This window comes from Salarias fasciatus, chromosome 1 (genome assembly GCF_902148845.1).
Source record: "Salarias fasciatus chromosome 1, fSalaFa1.1, whole genome shotgun sequence".
NCBI classification, from domain to species: Eukaryota; Metazoa; Chordata; class Actinopteri; order Blenniiformes; family Blenniidae; genus Salarias; species Salarias fasciatus.
In genome coordinates, this window is record NC_043745.1 from 9,352,718 (window position 1) to 9,363,857 (window position 11,140).

At 41.6% G+C, this 11,140-nt stretch overlaps 1 protein-coding gene across 3 annotated transcripts in view; it reads left to right on the forward strand.

Moving 5' to 3' along the window:
• ntrk3b (neurotrophic tyrosine kinase, receptor, type 3b) overlaps window positions 1-8,238 on the forward strand; it is a 256,702-nt gene extending 248,464 nt beyond the window's left edge. For all 3 annotated transcript variants that reach the window (XM_030091636.1, XM_030091644.1, XM_030091651.1), the window contains 2 exons: window positions 2,897-3,055; window positions 7,335-8,238. In XM_030091636.1, the coding sequence (XP_029947496.1) occupies window positions 2,897-3,055; window positions 7,335-7,520 (345 nt within the window). In that variant the 3' untranslated portion in view covers window positions 7,521-8,238. The remainder of the gene's footprint in view (window positions 1-2,896; window positions 3,056-7,334) is intronic.
• The last annotated feature ends 2,902 nt before the right edge of the window (window positions 8,239-11,140 follow it).

Genomic DNA, 11,140 nt, shown 5'->3' on the forward strand with positions numbered 1-11,140 from the left:
TGTCCCACTTATTTTTAATGAGTTAGACGACTGACTTGTTCAGATAGATTTTAGGGCTTTTATCATCTTATTCTTTCATCAGAGATCAGCATTTGCTACCAGTTGTCATCTGGAGAAACACGGTAAAAGTTAAATTCCTCAACTCAATTATTTCATTTGATCAGCAGCAAATCCCAGCAGGTCAAAACGACGACCGAACACACGATTACAACCTTTTAGCACTGGCGTTGAGCTTTTGAATCACCTCTGTTTAATGCAAACAACATGTTAAGTCTTAAAATTGGATCACCTGATGCCTCTGAACACATTGAGCTGTGAAGGAAGGTCAAAATTATTCCCTTGTTCGCTTTTCCAAAACAGCCAAAGACCCAATAGTTTTGACATGTGTCACTTTATGAATTGTGATGCTTGATTCTCAGCGTGTTGATTTGCAAAACTGTCTCTAACAGTGAACATACCTTGTTCTATTACGGATAAAATGTAGAATCTGAGACTCGATCTAAATTCATCCTGATGTAAACATGGAGATTAAATTACTTCAGTGTCTGCAGTGATTTTTCTTGTATATAGATGCAAGAACATTGCCTCTAAAGTGTAAGACAGTGGTGCTGCGTGTAAGTAGCGCTCACTATGAGGAATGTGACTCCTCAGATCGCTGCAGTTTGAACAGATTGGTGACATTGCTCAGCCACAGTCACATTGGAAAAACAAAAGGTTATTTTAAAGATAAAAGTGTTTTTTTCAGGAACTAATAAACAATTCTGGGGCGGGGAACGTGACGGGCAGGTCTGTGGCACAACGGGAAAGGTGATACGAGGCAAACAGAGGTCTCGCACTCAGCATTTAAACTTGATGTAGTGTACAAACAGCGGCTGCAGCGAATGAATGCTCAGGAAAGAGCAGCATTTTGGCAGACTGACAAATCTCATGTTTCTTTAAAAGCATCCAGAAGCCTCATCTGCTGCATCAAACTGACACAGAGAGATTGTGTTTGACTTTCAAAGGAAATGTGCAATGAGTGCGCAGCAAAACTAAGAGGTAATTAGTGAGACTTGAGCGCTGATACTTAAAATGCAACGCAGCAGCCGCAGCTGAAGGCACACAGATGTGGAGCGGGGAAATGGGGTTGGAAGAGGAGCTTATTATGATTAAATGAATCTGATTGTGTTGTAACTCAGAGATAGAGATTAGTGGAAGCGCGTGAGGGTGAGTGAAGCTAATAGCTAAGAGCCATTTCCTGATGAATCTAACCTTAATGGTACGTCTGAGTCTGAGACTGGACGGATGAATGGATGAGTGTTTCTGCCCATACATGTATGATCTTAGGATAAAAACCTCAGAGGAGCTTAAAACCCATTTTATGTTTATCTTGACAAACAGCAACATGTGGAGCAGATAAACACTCAGTAACAGTCAGCACTGTATCTTCTGGTTTTAATCATGTAGGATTAGTGTGTGTATCTGCATCAGTGTGTTAGCTTCGTCTGTTCACTTCTGTGTTGCAACAGCTTTGATTGATTTAACCACTGACTGTCTTAAAGAAGTTTTTCAAAGCATCTGAGCACCGCTGTCATTTAAATGAACACTGGAAACACAATGGACGTTTTAATTTTCGTGTAAACCGGGCCTCAGACATCTGCCTGCTGCCTCCGTGTCTGCATAGTTTAACAGCTGCCACTGGTGTCATATGGTTGTAATTTGACATCAGCCTCCTCCTCCTTTGACTGCGATCGTGCTGAAAAGTGCTGCAACTCGAAGAAATGCAGGAGGATCTAATGTCAGCAAGTCTTGAAAGGAATAACTTCAACATGTGCTGAGTCTGGGGGCATCTCATTTGATTTTTCCACTTTTGTAACATTATTCATGCAAGCAAAGAAAACAAAAGAGGTTCTCCTTGACTAAACCAATGAAAGAGATATCTGAGACTGATAAAAGCCTAAAAGAACATCACACAGGGAGAAACTAACAATTTGTCGATGTCAGTGAATCAGACGCTTGATGCAGGTATTTCCAGCAGAGCAATTTTATTTGATTTAGTTGGAAGCCCGTCTTTTTCCGATACTTTCAGAAGGCGTGATCTGTCAGCGGCTCACTTTGACTCCTGAACTTCAGGAAATCATTGCGGGTGGCACTCCTGGCTGAAACTTGCAATACTTTGCCACTCCTTCCCACATCGGTCTTGTCCTCCTCGTCTCCGCCGTGATTAAAGCGCCACTGATGACACCAATGGGAAATAGATCTTAAAACAATGCCCGCTAAATGGAAATCCGATGATTAATGGAGGATTGTTCAATCGATTAATACCCGGCCATGCAGGATTTACAGCGAGGGGAGACTTCATTTCATGTTCTTCTGGTCTGAAGACATTAAGCAGCTTCCGGTCGATATCTCCTGTGTATAAACTGTGCTAACCTGCACCGTGCAGACCTCATCAACAACGTAAAAGCCGCACATGTCGATGTAGAACACAGAGATGTGTGAGTGTGCGTTCAGCAGTTTTCTTAACCTTTATTTTTTTTCAAAGCGCAGCTGAGCTTTGAGACTTTGATCCTCAGCTTAGCGCCTGTTCTTCTGCATAGACGGGATTGCAGATTGCTATTCTACATGGAATAGAAAGGACTGATTTAATACCCAAACCTAAAGAATTTCCAGCAATTCAGTAACACACAGAGCAGGTGGCGGAGGAGTCAGCGGTTTCCTGTACTGCATCAGTGTCGACATCCGGCAGCACGGCGGGCTTTCATGAAGCGTTAAGCCCAGCGTATCAGTGACACGCGGGGACGCTTAATCCCCGGTCGCCGGCGAGCCGTGTTGATGACTGAATATTTTAATCTGTGTTTTATTTTTTTCATGACGATGCTTTTGTCTTTGCAATAACGCCGATTCTCCCCGTCAGGTTGGAGGACACACCATGCTGCCGATCCGCTGGATGCCCCCGGAGAGCATCATGTACAGGAAGTTCTCCACGGAGAGCGATGTGTGGAGCTTCGGAGTCATCCTCTGGGAGATCTTCACCTACGGGAAGCAGCCCTGGTTTCAACTGGGCAACAACGAGGTACACAGAGAGCCCGGAGCATGCAGATAAGCCTACAACATATCTGTGTGTATGTTATCAAGCAGCGGGATTTGCACTGGGAATCACAGCTGTGGGGCATTCCGTCGTCAATTTTCCATTCCAAACGTCGGATATTGAACCGATTGTTGCAGAACACATGAAAAGCTCCCTGGCGGAGCGCGATGGATTGAGGTGGGGGGGGACACTCCTCTCAGCTCCAGCTCCGAGCGTTCTAATGACTGCTTTGAATGAGCGCAGCTTAATCTACTGCCTGGTGTTGTTTCTCCACTCGCTCCGATTCGCACACCGGCCCAACGAGGTGATAAATTGATGCCACTTCGCAAACCAGACAAGACGCAGCGATACATAACACCCATGATTGGTTTGTTTTTTTTCTCATCAGAGCCTCTGCTTTGAATCAATAAAATTCAATTAGGATTACCCCTGTAAAGCGAGCATATTGAGAAAATGAAATTGACCTAAAAGAATAACCTGGCATGTGGCGAGCGTCGCACTTTAAATGTTCCAATGGAAACGTCAATACTGGGTTTTTGTTTTTTTTTTTTTGGATTGCGCACAAATTGGGACTTCCACTTTTGGGTGCGTCTGGAGCAGACGTCTGAGACTCTCAGTGAGACACTCAGCTGATTAAAGCGCCATGCCAAAATCTGATGACAGTGTAAAGAGACGAGTGCTGCGTTTTCTGGCTGCCAGAAAACAAGAAAATCCCCCATTTTGCATTCGCAAAACATTTCCGTCTTTCACAAATGTAGACCGGAGTAGTACTTGTGTTTAACATATTAGAGGATAATGTATGAGCTCCTCGTAGCAGTGATGGATTAATGAGCGGCTGCCTCATTTTCTACTCACCTTTACACAGCGCACGATTAATGAGGCTCCTGTCATGTGGAATACAATGACCTAAATCCGTTAATGGGGGGAACGTTCTTCAACAAAATGCATAAAAGTGATGACAATCTTCTGACCTCATTGATCAGATCAATACATGAGGTATACCTTGAATTAATATGTTAATATTTGGTACTCGTGTTCCCTCTTTTCCCACAGGCTGCAAGTTTTATAACAAAAAAAAAACAGTTTCTGAAGTTTAAACTTTAAAATAATGATAACATGAGAATTAAAATTCAAAACAATTTACATTTTAATTATATTACCATTAAATTAGCAGCCATTTATCTGTTTTGTTCATTTAAGTAGTTTAACTTCTGTTTTCTTCATATTTCTTAGCTATTTTGGTTTTCAGGTTGGTTTCTCTGTTTCACAAATACACTAAAAATTAGATAAAATGTTAATTTACATTGTCTTTCTTAATAAGCGCATCAGGGAGACACTTCAAAAAAAAGAAGTTCTACTGTAAAAGTTGACCCGGCTGCCGCGCCATGCGAGTGACTGAAACATATCGGGACCGCCTTCAGGGAGCGTCCTCAGATCCGACACAAATGTCGGTGTGTGCTGGAGGATGAGCCGCAGAAGGAGCGAGGAGGAAGACTTATCCAGGACGGCTTTGGCCTCGTCCTTCATCTGTCTCTCCGCGGGGAGCCGAGGAGGGTTATCGAACCGAGTCTGACTCGGCCTCTTGTCTTTCAGCTCAGCCTCAGCATGTTCTTCACTGAGGACTTTCATCATCCTGAATCCCTCATTATCCACTCGTACACTTAATTACTTTTATTATATTACTTTCTGCAGTACATGAAACATTAACGGTCACCTCAACTTGACCAGTTGGTGGAGGCACAAAACCCAGAAGTATAATTCTAGGATTATTTTTTTTCCACATTTTACCAGTCACAGTGAAGAAAGCGGCATTAAGAGTCACATCAGACACACAGAGACACTTGATATGTTCAGTTGTGTCTGTATTATTGCTGTGATACATGTTATCTGAGCAACCAGTTGTGTTACATTTTGTGACAACTTACATTGCAACAGAGAGATAATAGTGTAGACGAGACGGTCATCGTTTTCAAAATGTTGCTGTGTCAATGCAGAACTTTTCTGAAACAAGAAACTATGCGTTTTCACTTGAAACATTGTCATGTAAGTAATGCCTAAAAATAACGTTTTAAAAGACACTGAACCAGACAAGAACAAGTCTCTTCAATTCCCAAATATTGATGACAAGTTCCATAAATGGTTGGACCTTTATAGGTCACCCAACAAAACCGTTGGTGTCTAAAAAATTATATCCCAGAGTGAGAAAATGATGTAAATAAGCATTAAACTGACCAAAGTGACACATTTTTAGCTTATAAACATCTGTAACCTGAAAAAATGTCCTACTGATTTTCTGAAAAATGTTGATCCCTTGATATGTTTGTAAAATTTCATATCATAGTGCCAAAAATGTGCCCATTTTGACTTACTTTCGGTCTTTTCTCCTTAATAAATGACGATGCAGTAATACCGTTTTCATTCACGGCTCAGTTTTCTCATTGATCTTTTTGCCATAATTGGAAATTAAAAGCATGAGTCAGCAGCTTATCACTCAGTGTTTACCAAACCTACTGAACCATGGATTCAATTTCCTGTTACATTTTAGAATGGAATATGGAAGTTTGAAAAGTTTGAGCTCAAATCCTCCAGAGGAAGGACTGAGCGCCTTACAAAACAATAATCAACAAAAGTTGTCATCATAGAGCGACAGAATGTGAAATAACTGAATGCAACACTAACTTCTCGTTCAGCGCTGATTGACTGAAGCAAATAGCCCTTCCGCTCAGCGGCTCATGCCGCTGGGCTCTCACCTCATCGGTCCTCCTGAGCTGCTTGTTAAGTGGGGGATTCGTGCCTCGTGCTCAGATCCGAGGCTCCGACTGTGATGAGGGAGCAGGGGTGACAAATCATCCCTTGTTTCCACTCTCCCTTGTCTATTAGCAAAAGTAATGATATTTGCAGATCCATATCACAACCACAAAACACACAGCCACCTTCTGGAGCTCTAACAGAGCATCAGGATTGAAACGACGCCGCTGCTCATGTTTGCAAACGGCTGCAGCTCTAAATGTAAATTGCTGTTTGTGTGACTCCTGAAGGTTCGCCCAGAGCAAACTCTTGTATTTACAAAAGCAACCGGGAAGAACACAACCATGTTCATGTTGCGATGAGGAGTCCAAAGACGCCTTTCAGGTCAATTAAGAATGTCCGGTTGGACAAATGTGGCTCCGGTTGGCTGCTGCAGCACAGGGAACTCATGGACAACACTTGTTGGCGTTGTTGCTGAGCCTCTTCAGCTTCCAATACTGACATGTGGAAGGTTGCAAGTATGTTCACAAAACAGCTTTAATTTGAATTTTTTCTTACCATACTTTTCAGACTATAAGTAACAGCAATAAGAAGCGATTTGTTTATCAAACCATACCATCTGGGACCACTAGATGTCACTGTATGGCAGCAGAATGCTGCTATAATACCACAGAAAACATTCATTACTGCTGTATTTGACTGACGGAGCAAGAAAAATGTCACCAAAAATGATAAAATGTACAACGAAAATTAAAGTCAAGGACTTGTCAAGGACGGGAGAAAAACAGAGAAAATTACGTCGTGGACTAAAAGCTCGACGGTCGGAGCTGAGGAAGAAGTTCATGGAAGGTTCTGGGTCTGGATGATCGACAGTGCAGTCACGTCTGTGCATGAATAAATAAATATGCCTTCAATATGTTTTATTCCTCTTCATGATGCATTTTTTGACAGATGAATCTTATAATCAGGTGAGACTTATACTGCAGGAAATACGGTAACGTAACGAAGCAGGGGCTGATTTCTAGTTAATTGCTCATTTTAAGTAAGAAAAATAACAATGTCTGTGCTTTTCTGACTATCCACAGTTATCACGTACAAATAGACCTCTGTCCCATCTGTCAAGCTACAGCAGTCTGGAAGAAAACCCTGATAATAAAGTCAAATAGTCCTGACAGCACTGAGTCATCAGGATAATTAGCAACAACAAAGAAGTGATCAGTCAGGCTTTAAGCAACACCTCAAACATCCGCCCTGCTGATACTTGCTGTTATTGTTACCGTGCGCTATGGGACTGAAAAGAAAACAAAAAAAAGATCCAGTTCCCCCTCCAATATTGCTCAAATTTAGGAATGAATGCCTTGTGTTTATTTCTTTCATCTCGCTTTCATTAGCCGAAACCTCAAAGGGCGGTCGGCTCGGTGTCACCGCTTTCTCATTACCAACAAACCACAGCAATCAGTCGGGCAGAGTCTCACTCCTCGCTCACTCCCCGCTCTCTCCCGGCTCTCCTCCGCAGGTCATCGAGTGCATCACCCAGGGCCGGGTCCTGGAGAGGCCGCGGATCTGCCCCAAGGAGGTGTACGACATCATGCTGGGCTGCTGGCAGAGGGAACCGCAGCAGCGACTGAACATTAAGGACATTCAGAAGGTCCTGTTCGCCATGGGGAAAGCCACGCCCGTCTACCTGGACATCCTGGGCTAGCAGCGAGCCAACCGGGAGGGAGACGGACGAGGAAGAGGAGGAGGAGGAGAGGGAAGAGGAAGAGAGGGCGTGGGGTGGCCTGGTTCCTCGACAAGAGACACACGGACCCACATGAATCCAGGAATAACCAAACCAACCTGCTCCACTGTCGAAAAACACCTGCATTGTTTGGGAAGGACTTAAGTGCCTGCAACACTTTTGGATATAGTGGATAAAACATTCAAAAAAATGAAAAAAAAAAAAAAAAAAAAAGAATAAACACGCACTTTTACATTTTGTTTACTTGCGTATAAGATGTACAGGTTTGAAGAATACTTTTTTTCCCCCCAACCCTCGAAAAAAACTGCAAAAACACACAAAAACGGAGACGTAACAGGAAATGGATCGACATCGGGGAAAGTTTGATGATACCACGGAGAGGACACTTCAGAGTTCAAATCTATCCTGGGTTTGGTTTTATGAATATATATAGAAATATTACATATATTTTATATTTATTTCTTTTTTCTTTTTTTTTTTTTTTTTGGTCGAGATGTTGAAGGGTCTGCCACACGTGTTGCTAAGGGCTCGGCCCCGCCCGGAGACGCCGCTCACAGACTACTGGCAGGGATGGGAGGAGGGAAGCCTTACTTGCACTCCGATTGGCTCTGAGCTTTTGACGGTAACTCTGCGGATTAACACTGGACGGTTGAAAGAGAGGAGGAAAAAAAAAAAAAAGCAGCTCTCTTTTGAGGACCTACCCAATCAGACAACTGACAAATCTATTTTAATTTAAAACTATTGTACATATTGTAAAATTCTATGTGTCAGAATTATGTTAACTTATTTTTTCCGACGTTCCTTTTCTTTCTCTGACTGTGATCTGGGTGGCTAAAGTATAAAGCTATGGTGTTTGTTTTCGTCCTCGTCTAGAGGAGCTTTCTCCCCCCGACGTGTCAGTGCTGGTTATGTTGTCTTGCGTGGTGACGGTGAGCGGCAGTGAGGAGTAACTGATCCACATGAAGCCCACCGACGCCCGGCCGCCACAGACTTTGGAGGAGGTGGGACGACTCAGAGCCATGGTTTCAAACGCCACACTTTCCCACGAGGCCGCCGAGGCCCCGTGCTCACTTTTCCAGTCTGTTTGCTTTTTAATAAAAGAAGAAGAAGAACGCGTTGATAAGTAATATCTCACGCCACACCCCTCCAGCACACGCTCCGTCACGTTCCGGCTTCTCGGTGTGAAAACTGCTAAGGAAAACATTTTTGTAGCTGAGAGTGTATTCATCATTTGTTAGTCGCAAATGTGTGCCGCGCTTGCACAGCCCGATCTGTACTCAAAGCAACAGTGTGGCATCGTGGGAATTATGACCGTCCGCTTTCTTGCAGAGTTATGAGTCCTTATATTAGCCACTACCTCCAGGAGATGTTAGGATTAGCTTTGGACTGGAAGCTAAGCTATGTCAAGCTAGATAAACGTCAGTTAAAATCCACTTTCAGAAAGGAGACTAAATCTATCTTCCTTTATCATTGATTCTCTTAAAAAACAGGCAAGTTTTTGATTGATTATCTCTTGCTTGCTAACTGAAACAGATAGGCTAACCTGACTTCAACTAAGATTAACTTGGTTTATCACAGAGTTCATCAAGAATTGCTGTCTTTTATGTAGTAGCAGTTTATGTTCAGAAACAGTGCCTCGTCAGCTGTTCTGGGCTTTTTCTCTATTTCCTCTCTTAATCAAAAGGTAATAAAGTTTTTGGCAGTTTTACCAAAGCAATGTTTGAATTTTTGGAATAATCATTCATTCAGTGAAAATTTAATCTTGAAATGTTTAGATAATTCCTGCAGTTTTATCCAGCCAGCGAGACTCATGATACTCAAAAACTGAAAAACAGAAGTAATGGAGTCTGTGTAAGTTTTATTGATATGGGGGAGGAAAAAAAGATATGCTAATATTTGCAATCGTACAGGCCTTTAAGTAGTTTTTTATCACAATGCTTTACTTGCAATGATTCCAATAAGTAAAGTTGTCAAGGTATGTGTAGAGTTTTATTTATTAGATAAAACTCATGAACTTATTAGGCTACCTGAGAGGAAGCTGATTCAGAAACATTGTTGCTAACCAACACAGACTTTATTTTGCTTTACAGTTATCAGCTGTTATCATGATATAACATCTTATTTGGGAAACTTTGGAGTTCATGCTCTTAAAATTACCCAAACCTTTGTTGACTTTTGAACTCAACCAAATCATTTTGTCACATTTAGAAAAATAAAGATAAACCTTAATGGAAATGGAACATGCGTTTCATATAAATATGTGATTTTACTTGGTCGGTTAAGGACTGTATTGAAAATGTAGTGTAATAACTTCATTAAAATCAATATGTATTGTTTTTCCAATGCAACCATGAATTCCTAGCAGAGCTGAGCTCGCGGCTTCTTTATTTCCAGTCTACGTAGCTGCTAATTCTACAGCTTCTGGAACTGGTTGTGTTGAACTGAAGAGGATCATCAAACTCAGCAAGAAAGCAAAATGTCATATTTCCTAACATGTTGAAGTAAAAGCATTCTAAGTTGTTCCATCAGGATCCTGTCACTTTCTCCCACACTGAGGAGAAACGCTCTTCTCTTTTGCACGCCTGTCTCTGTTCACCGTCGACCGGCGGCGAGGCGTTCCACCTGGCCGGTGAAAAGCCTCTGATACCGAGGCGGGCAGACACTCAGGCTAATTTATGGATCATACATCGAAAATGATGATCACTGGAGTGGATCAGCAAACTGTGTGGTATTATTATTATTATTATTATTGCATTTGCATATTTTAGAGGGGGGATGATTACAATATTAAATGAACTGGAAAGCAGGAAGAGTTTTGTTCCAAAATGTCACATTAAAAAATGACCCGAAACCAAATGACTTCACCTCCGAAGAATCATAATTATGTGGTCAGTCTGCAAAACACAAAAACACAAAAAAACTGAAAAATAAACATGGATTCTGCATAATTAACCTCAGGCAACGGTTCAGTTTTCATGTTGTATGTGGATAAAAGAGCGTTTTGGAGTGGAACTCTTCACATCTCATCCTGATTATCTCGACATGAAGTCTCACAGTATCACAGAGTTGTCTCTGTCCCCCTTCGGGACGATGTAAATCATGAATGAGCATTCAGCTTTCTTCTTTTTTTTTATTTTATATGGAAGGGCAGGATCAAATCCATTGAGTTACCCAAAGCGTTGAGTTTTTGTGTGTTCTCTTGTGGTAAAGATAAATGCTTAAAGACATTATGACACAGACCGTGAGCATTTGCAGGGTATTGTAACCTTTCATGGTGAGTTAAATATTGTTTAAACAAAGTTTTTCCTTTTTTTTTAATTTTTTGTTTCTGTTTCTTTTCTTGGATGAACTAACTGAACACTTTTTGAAGCAAAGTTGTCATATTACCATGTACACATGTTACAGAATATAAAAATGTGGTATAACAACTGCAGTATATAAAATACTGGTATTCCATGATAGATCTTTGTATTAATGTGACTCTCTTAAGAAAATGTCTTCAAACAATCAGACGATCTCCTTTTCCATTTTGTCCTGTCTTATAAAGATGTGTGAATTTGACTAAATCTTGTCTTTATGGA